The following is a 13994-nucleotide window of genomic DNA, read 5'->3' on the forward strand; positions in this document are numbered from 1 at the left end:
TGAGGTTGGAGGAGAGGAGGAATTAGTGTTTGCGATCACCCGAGGAGGGGAAGTGTTTTCCACAAGGGACCTTTCCTTACCAATAGAGCCACCAACTGTCCGCAGCGGAGGCAGGATGTAAAGAGGCAGCACGAGGCCGGTGCGGCTGCTGGCGAGGAGGCAGCGGTCCCGGGAAAGGGCGGAGCGCCGGAGGGGGGTCCTCCCGGCGCTGCACTTGCTACATTAACTCGGCGCGTCGGAGACAGCGACACAACTTTCCGGGTCTGCCCCGGGAGGCGGCAAGAAGAGGTTCCACGCTGCTCCGATCACAGCAGCTGCAGCGCCTGTCACTTGCAGCGGCGGACACCGGCGGCAGCGGCGTCGCGGCTGCCCCGGCCCCGGGGAGGCGGGCTGTCCCCGGGACCCAGGCGGGCATGCCTCCCGCTCCCATCCCAGCCGAGCGGCGCGGCCGCCGGCTCTAAAGGGAAGCATACGAGCCCCCCCGCCTCGCGGCTATGCAGCCCCTCCGCACTCCCCTCGCCCTGCTCTGCCAGGTGCTGGGTGCCTGGGCTGTCTGCGCCCTGGCCCCCGCTGCGGCCGTCGGGCTGCCCGCGTCTCCGCAGCGCGCCCGCTCGCCACTAGCCCCGACGCCCCTCTCTGCGGGCCGGCGGGCGGCAGCGGCTGTCCCCGGCGCGGGTCTCCCCGTGCGCGGCGGAACAGCGGGGGCGGCCGGCAGCGGTGCGCCCCGCGGGGCGGAGGGGGCCGGGCGGCGGCGGGCGCGGAGCAGCGACCGCGGAGCTGGCGCGGCGGCGGGGAGGGGCGCGGCGGGCGGCCCCCGCTGGCTGCCCCTGAACGCCTCGGCGGGAGGCGAGGGAAGCTCCGGAGGCCGCGGCAACGCCACGGGACGCCGCGCCCGTCTCCGCAACCCCTTCTACCCGCTAACCGAGGAGTCGTACGGCGCCTACGCCGTCATGTGCCTCTCCGTGGTGATCTTCGGCATCGGCATCATGGGCAACATGGCAGTGATGTGCATCGTCTGCCACAACTACTACATGCGGAGCATCTCCAACTCCCTGCTGGCCAACCTGGCCTTCTGGGACTTCCTCATTGTCTTCTTCTGCTTGCCGCTGGTCATCTTCCAGGAGCTCACCAAGAAGTGGCTCCTCGAAGACTTCTCCTGCAAAATCGTCCCGTACATCGAGGTAATGGTGGTGGGTGGGCGGGCATGGCTCTAGGGGACGTGGTTCCGAGCACCTTTCCCTCCACGAGCACTGCTCTCCCGAGCTTCTCCGCCGGCCTTCGCTGCCTGTGGGTGCCCGCCCTTATCGCTGCCAGCCGGGGGGGGGCGGTCCAACGCGAGCTTGGTCTCGGCTTCCCGGGCATCCCCGAGGCACCGGTTGGACCGGAGGCGGCCGTGGCCGTAGCACCGGGGGATTTCTATAACCTCAGGCTGAGCGCGGCTGGCTCTGCCTTCCACTCGCGCGAGTTCTGCCAAACTTCTTTCCTTGCTCTTTGTGATCCTGAAAGGCGAAAATCCTCTCAGAATGAGCTTTCATTTTTTTTTAGTTTTTTTCTCCTGTTTCCCTAAGGTGAAGTGAGTCAGGAAAGCGGATGGAGGGCGTAACTGGGGACAGCTTGTAAGGTAATTGCAGACAGGACCAGCAATGGGATGTATATGCTCTTAAGTTGTACTTAAGCCTTCAAATCTTACAGTTATTTATTTAGCTTATTTTAAATATTAATAATAAAAAAGACCCCAGCAGGATTTAAGCGGCAGCTTCTTGGCAGTTGTTCGGAAGCTCTGTCAGAGAAAGCTCTCAGCCAGCTGGCCTGAGTCCTGCCGGCAGCATTCAGGTTGTCCACCTTATTTATTTGCAGGGTGGTAGCCCATAATTCTGGCTGGCTCTTCTGTATTCCCAAAACCTTATGTTCAACATTATTTAGTAACTGAAAGCTGAGGAAATAACTGTTGATTCTCCTGTTCCAAGAATGAGATATAAGGGAAAAAAACAAACAAAATCCACCTCCCAAAACAAACCCCAGTTTATTATTAATACAGAATATCAGTTTCAACAGCACATTGGTACATGGTAATATGTAATTGAGAACCAATATTTTTTAGAGTTTAGAAAGATGTGTGATGTGTGTAGCCACTAAGTTGTCATTACTTCTTTCATATGTGATGTGCTTTATTACTGGTGGTGTCGGACAAAGGGTGGAGCTGTGCTACGCTTAGATGTATGCAAGGCCAGTAATATAACATTACATTTGAAAAACTCAGAGTCCACTTTATCTATTTGCATTTAAGAAGACATGAAGTAGTAAGTATGTGTTTGTTGAGAAACAGGTAGTACTAGGAGCTTTAAAAATTTCTGAATTTAGTCCTTCCTACTGTTTTAACCAATAAAATAAGTAACACTGTTTCTGTTGCAGTCTAACCATTTCAATTAAAGTAGGTAAGGCAGATCAAGGGTTCTCAGGACTTTCCTAGAGTGACACTTTACACTTCCCAACGTGGTTTTGGTGCATTCACATACAGAATAAAAGTAATTCTTTGGATGCTAATTCTAATTAAAGATCAGTAATTGATATTATGTGCATGGCCACGCTGTTCTTCAGAATTAGTTGCGTATGCTGTGCAGCTTTGGGCACTAAAGACTTTGTCAAACTGAAAGTGGTTTCAGTAAAATGGAGTTTCCAAAGCTGTAATCTGAAAAACATTCAGCTGCTGCTACCCCCCCTTTATACATCAATTACACCTTATTTTTCCTGTAGATACTTAGAGTTGAAGCGTTATTCAAGAACTGGCACCGATTCAGTCATGATGGACCAGTGGCATGGTCTTAGGGTTAATTATTACTGGGGTGTAAAAGTGAAAAATTCTCCTTCTTCCTGAGGAAATGAAATTAATTTATATGTAAGGTACAGATCTAAAAAGTTGCAGCCTTGGGGGTTCTGTATTGCTCCCAGAGTTGTATATTTTTCATTCAGTAGTTGTTAAATGTAATACTCAAGTATGTAAAGTATATTCATCACCCCGGGAGCTGTAGGTAAAAGTCTGGATTTCCCCTCTAAGTTGTAGCCATGAGTGGCGGTACTGAGCACCAGTGCTGGTTTGCAACCCTCCACAGCTTGCCTCGAGCTTGGCAAGAAGGGCACTGTTCTACAAATTAGGATTTGACCCCGCTGAGATGGCGAAGGCTGGTAGAGCAAAGGTTCGTCACTTTCCTAGTGATGTTCTAACCTCACGGGCATTACACAGTGACAGTGACACCACCAGCAGCGATGAAGCTGCAGAGCACGTCACGAAATCTGCCCTGCAAGCAGCTACTCCTCCGTGCTCTGTCAGGGATTGTTCACAGCAGCACGCTCACCTGGCAGCTAAAAACTCTTGTCTTCTCCCTTGTTGTAACTCACCTGGGCAGGATCAGCCCCTTCCACACAGTGGGAGGAGGATGAAGTCCTCTTCATACCTTGAGAGTTAAGCTGTAGACAGCTTAACCTCTTTAGGAGAGGTTTCTAAAGTTTTGTGGAATACAGACAGAATATGGACAAATTTTAAGCTGTTATCTGTGTTTTCTGTAAGTTAGCCCAGTGTTTTGTTAAGTGTTGCTTTGTTCCGTGCTTTGAATCTCTTTTTCTGCATGCCACTTCTCCCCTCCCTGCGCTGTGTCTAAGGAGCTGTGTCAAACCCAGAGTTGTAGATCCAGAAACCTCTCCCTTTTAAACATCAAAGACACTGGCCTGAGTACTCTGTCGTTACAGTCTGTACTTTCACAACTAGGCAACAGAGGATGTTTGATTATCCAGAGCAAGTGATACGCTGATCACAACATTTTAACATTATTCAAGCATGTTTTGTACTGTGTTTAAAGGTTTCAAGTGAGAAACTGTGAGTTTTCTTAGTTTAGCTTCATGTGGCCAATTGTTTTTCTATTTGTGCTGTTTGATGGGTATTGTGCAGAATTTCAACAAAGCATCTGTTGCCAGTGATAGATAACACATATGTATATGGCCTGGGAAAAATGTTTTATGATATCTTCAAGCACATTCCTGTAGGTAAATGTTGAGCTTCCAGCAGTAGAAGGTCTCCCCAGTACTTAATTCAAAGGGCAGTTTTCCCATACCTGGTAAAGATCTGCTGTGACCGAGCACGTTAAGCAGTCATTTCAGCCATGACTGAGGAAGAAACTGAGTAAATTAATTCTTCTGTGCTTCTCATGAGTTCTTTAGATGATGAGGGTAAACTGGCAGAGAACGAAACTAGCAAAACACATGGTTAGTAGAAGTAGATGAAGTTATCTCCACCAGGAACTTCACTTGACCCTGTCTTGGAGGGGCAGTTTTAAATGCACTGAGAGGGAACGAGAAGAGAATTAGGACAACTGGGGCAGCTACTCAGCCCATAAGGATGTGTGGAGCTGTGCTTCTCCTTTGCGGTTTCAATTCTCTGTTCAATAGTCCTTAACCTTTTGCCACTTTTCTGCAGGTGGTTCAGCCACCTAGTTTTAGGCATGGGTGGCTGAAGTGTTTACTTGCACACTGTGTTGATGTCTTCAGTACACTTTGCTCAGTGTTGTTCAGACTCAGGAGATATAGGGTAAATGATAATATGAAGACAATGGCTTCAGCTAATTCCTGTTCCACAAGCCCTCCCAGTGTGGAGCCCTTTTCTTTTTGTTCAAGCATATCCACTCTTTCCAATAAAAGAGTTGGGGGGTGGATAAAGGGGAATAGAAAAAAAAACACAGTACAGAACAATATAGTTCCAGTAGCCTACTTAGAGATTTATGCTACAGCTTAGTAAAAAGAAGTATACATGTAGACAAAATCTGTAGTTTTTCACAGTTGTTAAATACAGCAGTCCTGTGAAGTAGCATTTTTATTTTCTATTTCAATGCTGGAAGCCAGTAGTGAAGGGGTTAAATAGGTTTAAGTAGGTTGTTCAAGACCCAGAGCAGCTTGCTCATGATGACAAATGGATTGTGTCAACTAGGACTAGAAACGGTCTTTTGGGCTTTAAAAGGAAGCTTGCTTGAGTTGTGTGCATTCTGCTTTTAGAGGTTACACTAGAAGCTTGATGAGTTTGAGAGGGGTTGATGAAAGTAGGCATCACTTTCTATGCTGGCAGACTGGGACAAGCTACTTGTAGTGGAGTAAGAATTTAGAATTGGTGAATGGTTTAGAATGAGGGTTTGCAGAGGCTGATTTACCATCCTGTATAGTCCAGCACAGAGCAACAATTTCTCGAGACCAGTGATGGTACTCAGCCCTGCGCTGGTGCTAATAAATATGAGCGCATCTTCCTTTTTCATACCCCTCACAAGGAAGAGAAAGACAAAGTTTGTGTGTCCTCGTCTGGACCTTGTCATGCATATGGGCCTGGCTTGACCTTGACTCTGGAGCTGACTCTTGAAAGCCTCTGAAATCTGATGCCCGGTCTCTGCATGTGCTTTTGGCAATCAGTCTGTGGCATCACTTCTTTTCCTGGTGGGTACCTTCCAGCTCAGGAAAGCCATCACAATTAGTATTTTTAGTGGAAAGCAAAAGGATTGATTCGGCCTGGGATATGAATTACTGTCTTTCCCTGGAGCTGAACCTCCAGGGCAATTTGAGGGGAGGCTTTTTCCTCTTTTTCTCTTTTCCTTGAGTAGAGGCAAGTGAGAAGCCATTCTCTGCCTGTTCCAAGGCTGTCAGAGGAGATCCTTATTTTACGTTTCACTTTAGGGAAGCAAATACATTTTTTTATGGGAGTTTATAAAAGCTGCATATTATCTGTCTTTTCTGTCTTTTGCTGTGCAGTATCCTCTTTATGTCTCTTCTTTGACTTCACTCAGAGCTAGGCTCCTGAGCCTCCAGTAAGTCCTCTGGATTGTAGATGAGATCCTTAGACGGGTACGCAGTTTCAAAGCTTCATACTGGGAGTTTTGTAGGGCAGTGGCTGCATGTGTCTGTTACCGTACAGAATATCTTCAGCACTTATTGGGGAGTAAATAATTGTTTAAAGCAGGAGTGTTAATATACCTCTGTCCCTTAGGTATTAATGGCATGGTGACAGTTGCTGCCATGATGGTGCTTCTATCAATCTTCTTTTCCTCTGCAAACCCAGTTCTTAGGGACTTATAAGTTGTCCATAAAAATTTGCTTTTGGCTTAAACTTTGCATGTGGCATTTCAGCATGGAACTGAATTTGTGTCAGACTAGGTTTAAAATTGGGTCAGTAATATTTCAGTTACATATGTGGGGAGGAAAAAGCAACATCTGCTATCCCGGCACCATTGACTCTGCTCTGAGCACTGGGATGTCATTTCTCCATATGACAGGATTTTTCTTGCAAAGGAGAAAGGGGCTGATTTTTAGCAGTAGTTCCATGTTGTTAATAATTAGTGCAGGAGTCCCTTGTGTAGCTTAATGGGAATTTGATACTCAGTGGAAAATGGGACTCATTTATTTATTAAAAAAAAAAAAAGTAAATGAAATTTGCTTACATGATAACATGGTAGATTATAAATAGTGAAATGAGCCAAAATTAAATCCTCTTGTGTTTTGTGAGTTTTCCAACCCTCTGGATAAGAATATAGTGTAGTTATGAGTGTTTCCAGTGTCCTGATGATCTAGTTGGCTTTCGCTTCCAACAAAATTCAAAAGCAGCTCTTGGAAGTGGATTCTGATTCTGAACACTATCACTCTTGAGATATACATAAGAGTAAGAAACACTGATTTGAGTGTTGATAGTACTATGGAAACAACCATATTGTACCCATTGCTCCACAGGTGTAGGTAATCTCTGTGATAGAGATTTCAAGAACTACCATCTTGTCTTCTAGATAATTAAGGTGATGTAGATTTTCATCCAGGATGCTTAAGCTAATTGCTAATGTCAGAGGCATACTCTGGCTCCTGTACTAGTTAGCTATGGAATTACTTCTGCCACAACTGGGTTGTTTCAAGGAGTGTTTTAACTGAGTGAACCTTACCTATTTTGAAGCATAAACCTAATAGCACTTTGTGTAAGAGAAGTAGAGATATTTATTTATTTTTGTTCTTTTATAGTAATGACCATTTTTCTCAGGTTTGGAGGCTTTTAATTGAAAGAATAGAAAACAGAAATCTAGAAAAACAATTGAATATTTTTTTTTTTTTAATTGGGTTGACCTCATATTTTGTGGTAGTCCAGTCTTACTACTGGATGCTGTACTGCAAGTGTAGGGTAGCACAAAACCTGCAGGCTGTACTAACTTTATCTTAGGCAAAATTGACAAGTCTGCAAGAGCCACCATGATATGTTGCATTAACAGACTCTAAATCTATGAGTGTGGGTACAGAACAACTGTAGCAAGATGATAGAGTATAATGGCTTGGTGGGAAAAATTAGTCATTTATACAATAGTAATGAGTATAAAGAGTCTACAGTGTCTGAAGGGGGCTATAGGGATGCTGGGGATGGACTGTTCATTAGGGACTGTAGTGATAGGACAAGGGGTAACGGGTTCAAACTTAAACAGGGGAAGTTTAGATTGGGTATGAGGAAGAAGTTCTTTATTATTAAGGTGGTGAGGCACTGGAATGGGTTGCCCACGGAAGCTGTGAATGCTCCATCCCTGGTGATGTTCAAGGCCAAGTTGAAGAGAGCCTTGGGTGAGATGGTTTAGTGTGAGGTGTCCCTGCCCATTGCAGGGGGATTGGAACTAGATAATCTTAATGTCCTTTTCAACCCTAACTATTCTATGATTCTATAGGGTATCACTGAGAGCTTAGAGCTAGTAGTCATCAACTTTTTTTGTAGTTCAGCTTTTCTATTACAATGGGAAAATTTTGTGAATACCCATCCTGCTTGTTACAAAGGAAGGCAGAGTGCTGTGTAGTTTGAGAAACTGTAAGCAACATAAAAAATATTCTGTTTTAGAAAATCCAGCTTCAGCTGGTAGAAGCAGCCATTTCTTATAACTCTTATCATGTTCCATATTAACGCAGTCTACATTGTTCCCCCTCCATCAGAAGGTGTGCTCAAGAGTGTGATGCCTGAGATGATTAATGGTCCATCTCATTTCCAGTTTTGAGTTGGTCATGGCTGGTTGATTCCCATTCTGTTATATTCACTGTCCTTTGGCTTAATCAATTTTATATCTCAAGGTAGACTTACTTGTAGATAGTAGTAATATCACTTCTTGGTCTTCACCTTACTGAATTGAGTAACCCAATCTCTCTTTTTTTTTCACTCACAGAATCTGGTCTTCCTCAACCTTTTCACCCAAGTCATCTTTTCTGATCTTGTTTCTGGTTTTGTTTTCATTACCTTTGTCTTGTCAAGCAGATATTAGACAAAATTCAGAGTCTCATTTCCACTGGTGTTGCTCACCATCCTGCATCTGCACAGCTTGCCTCCTCAGCCAGAGGCTCTGCTCCTGGAGGTCAGGGCCAAGAGCTGTGGGACCACAGCCAGGAGAATAAGTAGGACAGGTCAGGGAAGGCCTGAGAACATTTCAGTAATTGTTAGTGTTTGTGAAAGGGGAATTGGGTATGTTGGTTGGACAGAGAGAACTGATGCAATTAAGCTGAGCATTTCATGATTTTACTGTTCTCTCTGGTCTCAGTTCCCCAAATGAGTTTTGACACAGTTGACTAACAGCTGCTAAGCTAATGACCAAAGGCTTATGCAGTGTCTAGAAGGAGCACGACAGTGCCCACTAATATCCTCGTCAATGCTTTTAAAGGAGCAACAATATCAAGATAGTCTCTTGTAACTATAATGTCATCTTTTGTGTGTATGTGCTGTAGCTGGTAATCCTTTCAAAAGCCCTTCTCTGCCCAGATAGTGTGGGCATCTCCTCAGAGCAAGGGTTACTCCACCACCTCCTCAAAGCAGATTGGTGATCATTCAGTTAGAAACCTGGGGACTTTCCTGATTTCATCTAGTAAGGAAAAGATGAAAACTGGCATTATCTTTAGTGTCTATAGAGTCTGAAGTAGAATCTTCATAGGGACTGTACGGAAATAAATCAGACAACTAAGTGATGATCGAAAACTGGTGAGCCTTGCCTTGCCTCATTTCCTGCCAGGTTGTTGGAATTCAGACTGCAACAGCATATCAGCATATCAGAAACTCAGCTGTTACAACAAGAAGAGCACCATTAAACTCCACCCAGCTTCACACCACTTCAGGATTTGTTAATTTGTTCTTTACCTAGTCCTCATCAAATGAATTACCTTATTTTGTGGTTATTTCAGGGCAGTATAGCAGATTAAAAAGGAAACTTTTCTGGCTTCTTCCACGTTTTCAGCTTAAGCCTAATTATTAGTATGACTGGTATGAAGAAACACCCCTAAACTGAAATTGTGTGAACATGCAGAATGCATGTCCCAATTCCCGCCCACATAGGCTCTGAGCAGCACCCGTTGATTTTGCTGACTATTACTCATAGTCTATGGAGTGGAGTAAGTAATCAGACTCTTAAATATGCTGCCTTTAATGCAGTATATATCCTTAAATATACTGCCTTTAAGCAAGTCATCTGGATTGAATCCCTGTTCATCTGCGCGGGAGTATTTGTTTGTTTTTTGCAAGTTTTTCCATAGCATCACTAACTCCCTTAATCTACAGAAAACAGGAAATCTTTGCCTGTTCCAGAGAAACACTAGTTTTGTTTAGCTTGTTTCATCAGTAAATCCACAGAGGAGTTTTCAAAGCCCACTTCCACTGTTCTTTCTTCTTGCTCTATTTCACTGTCTTAAACCTCCACATTGTTGGTCAATTAATGTGACAAGAACCCCGTAGGTTATGTTTGTTCATAGTACACATGTCTTCTTTCATTAGTCCAGCCTTAACAGCTGCAGAGTTTTAATGTCTTAGCCACCGTGTAGCAGCCTGTTTGCAATGAAATGCTAAAGCAACAAAAGCATGTGCATTGGGGGTGGGGGGGAGACACATGAGAGCTGAGAGAGAAAAACCTCAAATTTTCATCTGCTGGCTTTTATTTCAGTCCCTGTTCATTCCTGAATCTCGGTTACTTCCCTGTCTCCCACAGCTTTAGAGAGCTGACCCTTTTGTTATTCATGTTGGATGTTCTGGCTAAAGTGTTGCTGTCACTCTAAGGAGTTTGAAGACTGCACACACATTTCAGTGTTTTGCAATGAAGTCAATAGTCTTTAATTTAAAACTCTGACTCGGCAGCAATCCATGAAAATTATCTTCATTTTCTAAGTTTATGATTTCATTAAGAGTTCCCTGTAACTGTAATTTTTCTTTAATGTTTTTTATTTTTTTCATTATATTTACCAAGCTTTCTTTGAATCTTGTCAGACAGTGTAAGCTCCTAAATGAATTGGTTTGTCTATTAAAAATGTTTACCGTACTGCTTTGTCATCATTAAATATTCCTGCAAGTTAATTAGTTCGAGATCTTACTCATTCCATCTTTTAGGAAGCTGCTTCAAAGAATTCTTCAGCTAAGCCAATGTTTGACAGTTCTAATCCCAAGAGCCTAATATTTTTCAGTGATACTCAATTTTAGCAGTCTAATATGGCTGTTAAATATTGAAGGCTGAAATTAATGATATATTTATATAATTGTGCATAATTGCAGAACTTTTTACATGAGATGTATGAACAGGAATGCTTCAAATTATGGTGGAAATAGGAAAGTATTTTATTTTTTTTAAATTTACCTCTACAATTTTTTTAATGCATCATTGCACATCAAATTTGGGTAAGCCAAATTATAGTGAGTTGCCTAACATTACCCTAGATTTACCAGTTAATTGCACAGACATGTTTTATTCATGATAAAAGTAAGCATTCTTTACATTTATTAGGAGTATTATTTAAGTTTATTTTCTTTTGCATCAACACATTTTCAGCACAACACAAGCATGCAAACACAAGAAAATAAATGAATTAGAATGCAACAAGGCACCAAATCTTTCTTGAATTGAAGTTAATGGGAGTTCTGCTTTGAATCTGAACTGAAGCTCAATTTATTGGAAATAAGATTAGGCCAAAATGCAAATAGTCTTCCTGCAAATTTCTTTTTAGGAAATTCAATTATAAATAGGACAAATGATAGGAAATTATGTTTCATGACAGTACAACATTTCTATTCATGCATAAAATGATTATTATTAAAGCTGGAGAACATATGCATTGCAGTGTACTTGCTCCTGAACAGTATATAATTGAGAGCTCTGTCCAATCCATTTCAACAGCATTATCATTTAAACAACAAAGCCATTTCTCCTGGCTTTCAGTACGTTTCCCCACAGGATGTTTTCTGTGAAATTAAACCTAGATTTCCCTGAGATTTTTTCCTAAAGGAAATGTTGAAGATAGATTTCAAAGCCTAAGTATTATAGTGAAGGTTGGTTTTGCACAGCCTCTGGAAGTCTGAAGTTTTTGGATACAGTCTCTCTGAACTCACGGGATGACTTTTATGTACCTACATCCCATCAGAATTTCACTTAAAAGCCTAAGTCCACAAAAACAGCTGTTGGATCCTACTCCATTCAGAAGATGCCTAATCCACAGGGTTCCTAAATTTTGTAGATGACGGCAGATTTTGATGTTATGATCCCCTGCATGCTTGATGAGCATGTGATGGAGGCCTAAATCCATACTTCTGCTGAAGGAAAACTCTCCCATCTCTCCCCTTTTCACTTAAATTCCAGCCCCTGTGGTGGAACCGATCTTTCTGAAAAACACCCCTTAGAAAAATGGGGGGAAGAAGGGGTTTAGTTTTCCGTATTGGTCAGTTCCTCAGGTTTTTTTTTGCTTGGTGTTGCACAGGTTCTTGCATGGGCTTCCGGGAGAGGGTGTCCCCAAGCTGAAATCAATATGTGCAGGCAGAAAACCAGAAGGGTGTATTCTTTTGGGGTGCATGCTGGGTAGTTCAGCAAACACTGGAATGTAAGTTCCATCCATGATGCTTCTTTTGATTGTGCTTGGCACCATGGTGCTTAACTGTGTACTACACTAATGCCCCTAAACTAGGTTTTCTTTTGCCTGTCGCAGTCAAGGGGCTAAACTTGACTAATGTTTCAGAGTACAAATTGAGCTCTCTCTTAACTATGGAAGAGCATAGTCCCTTCTTCCAGAGAACAGCTCAATGGTAAAAGCTTTCACCCAGTGTACAATACATTAAATCCCTCTCCAGCCTGAGTGAGTTCAGGCCTTCTTCTTCCATCTCTAAGATGACTGCCATCAACAGGGGACCAGGGGGCTTTTGAAGGAGATGAAGGAAGTTTTCCCACTCAACTGAATATTGGACTGTATCCTTATAGCTGTCCTTTTTTTTGTTTTTTCCCTTTTTTCCTTTTTTATTGTTTTGTTTGTTTTTCCCAGACAAGACCAGGATGTAGAGAGCTTTGAGCAATCTGGTCTAGTGGAAGGTGTCCCTCCCCATGGCAGGGGGTTAGAACTAGGTAATTTTTAAGGTCCCTTCCAACCCAAGCCATTCTATGACAGCATCTGTATTAACTTGCATCCCCTTTTCTCCTTTCCAGGTAGCCTCTTTGGGAGTCACCACCTTCACACTGTGCGCCCTCTGCATCGACCGATTCCGTGCTGCCACCAACGTGCAGATGTATTATGAGATGATTGAAAACTGCACCTCCACGACGGCCAAGCTGGCGGTTATCTGGGTGGGCGCGCTGCTGCTGGCGCTGCCAGAGGTGGTGCTGCGCCAGCTGGCCAAGGAGGACCCTGAGTACAGCGGCAGCCCACCCGGGGAGCGCTGCGTGGTCAAGATATCCACCGCGCTGCCCGACACCATCTATGTGCTCGCTCTCACTTACGATGGAGCAAGACTTTGGTGGTACTTTGGCTGCTATTTTTGTTTGCCTACCCTTTTCACTATTACCTGCTCCCTGGTAACCGCGAGGAAAATCAGGAGGGCAGAAAAGGCTAGCACAAGGGGGAACAAGCGACAAATTCAGCTGGAAAGTCAGATGAACTGCACAGTGGTGGCTTTGACCATTTTGTATGGGTTTTGCATCATTCCTGAAAACATTTGCAACATTGTGACTGCCTACATGTCCACAGGGGTCTCTCGGCAGACTATGGACCTCCTCCATCTCATTAGTCAGTTCCTTTTGTTCTTTAAGTCCTGTGTTACCCCAGTTCTTCTTTTCTGCCTCTGTAAACCTTTCAGCAGGGCCTTTATGGAGTGTTGCTGTTGCTGCTGCGATGAATGCATCCAGAAGTCTTCAACAGTGACAAGTGATGACAATGACAATGAGTACACCACAGAACTGGAGCTCTCCCCTTTCAGTACCATTCGTCGCGAAATGTCCACTTTTGCCTCTGTGGGGACTCACTGTTAATTGACCCTAGAACTTTATTTGCTGTATCTTTTTTTGTTTTCTTCTTTTTGTTCCTTTTTTTTTTTACTTCATATTTTTCTTCTTGAAGCAAAATGATTACTGAAAACTGCTCTAGAAACGAATCTGCTTATTAACAGTCATGCTTTGGAAAATAATTTGTTTTGTTATTAAAATGAAAGAAAGAGAGAAGGGGAGCCAGCACTCAGTTTTAAATCATGATATTTTGTGTGGTGCTAGGATTTTATTGTCTGGGAAGGAGAATCCATATCAATCCACTTTTATTTAATTCCATAGTATTTTTTTTTATAATCACTGTAAAATGACTATATAGACATTGTGGGGTTTGCAAGATGTTTTATGTAAAAGATGTGGTGGAAATTATTTGAAGGTAATTTTAATCCAATTACTGTACACTATTGTGAGAGGACTTGGATTTCAGAACATTTATAAAGTAGCATAAAAATAAATGAGGTTTTATTCTTTAACTTCATTGCCAGTCTGCATTTAATAAGGACACCTATAAGTAGTATTAAATTCTTTTAAAAAGTAAAAAAAATCTTTGCATACAGTAATTTAAATGGCCATATTTAATTTACTATTCATGTACTTACCCTTGGGAGCTATAATTGCAGTGTTTAAGCAAGATGGTTATAATGGAATTAGATTTACATGAGTGAAATTTTTAAATGTATATTATGAAGG

The 13994-nt window shown here is 43.2% G+C and overlaps 1 protein-coding gene across 1 annotated transcript; it reads left to right on the forward strand.

Annotated features, from left to right (window-relative positions):
* The first annotated feature begins 457 nt into the window (after positions 1–457).
* Positions 458–13777, forward strand: GPR37 (G protein-coupled receptor 37). The gene is made up of 2 exons (XM_057415821.1): positions 458–1181; positions 12474–13777. The coding sequence occupies exons 1-2, from the start codon at positions 495–497 to the stop codon at positions 13290–13292; spliced, it is 1506 nt and encodes a 501-aa protein (XP_057271804.1). The 5' UTR covers positions 458–494; the 3' UTR covers positions 13293–13777.
* The last annotated feature ends 217 nt before the right edge of the window (positions 13778–13994 follow it).

This window comes from Pezoporus wallicus, unplaced genomic scaffold (genome assembly GCF_028554395.1).
Source record: "Pezoporus wallicus isolate ANWC-B61680 ecotype Strahan unplaced genomic scaffold, APGP_CSIRO_Pwel_v1 contig_6966, whole genome shotgun sequence".
NCBI classification, from domain to species: Eukaryota; Metazoa; Chordata; class Aves; order Psittaciformes; family Psittacidae; genus Pezoporus; species Pezoporus wallicus.

What these genes read in the sequence shown, in the direction of transcription:
- GPR37 (XM_057415821.1), top strand. Translation starts at nt 495, where the DNA reads ATGCAGCCCCTCCGCACTCCCCTCGCCCTGCTCTGCCAGGTGCTGGGT. An exon ending in AAATCGTCCCGTACATCGAG is followed by an intron (nt 1,182 to 12,473) that starts GTAATGGTGGTG and finishes TCTCCTTTCCAG; the next exon opens with GTAGCCTCTTTGGGAGTCAC.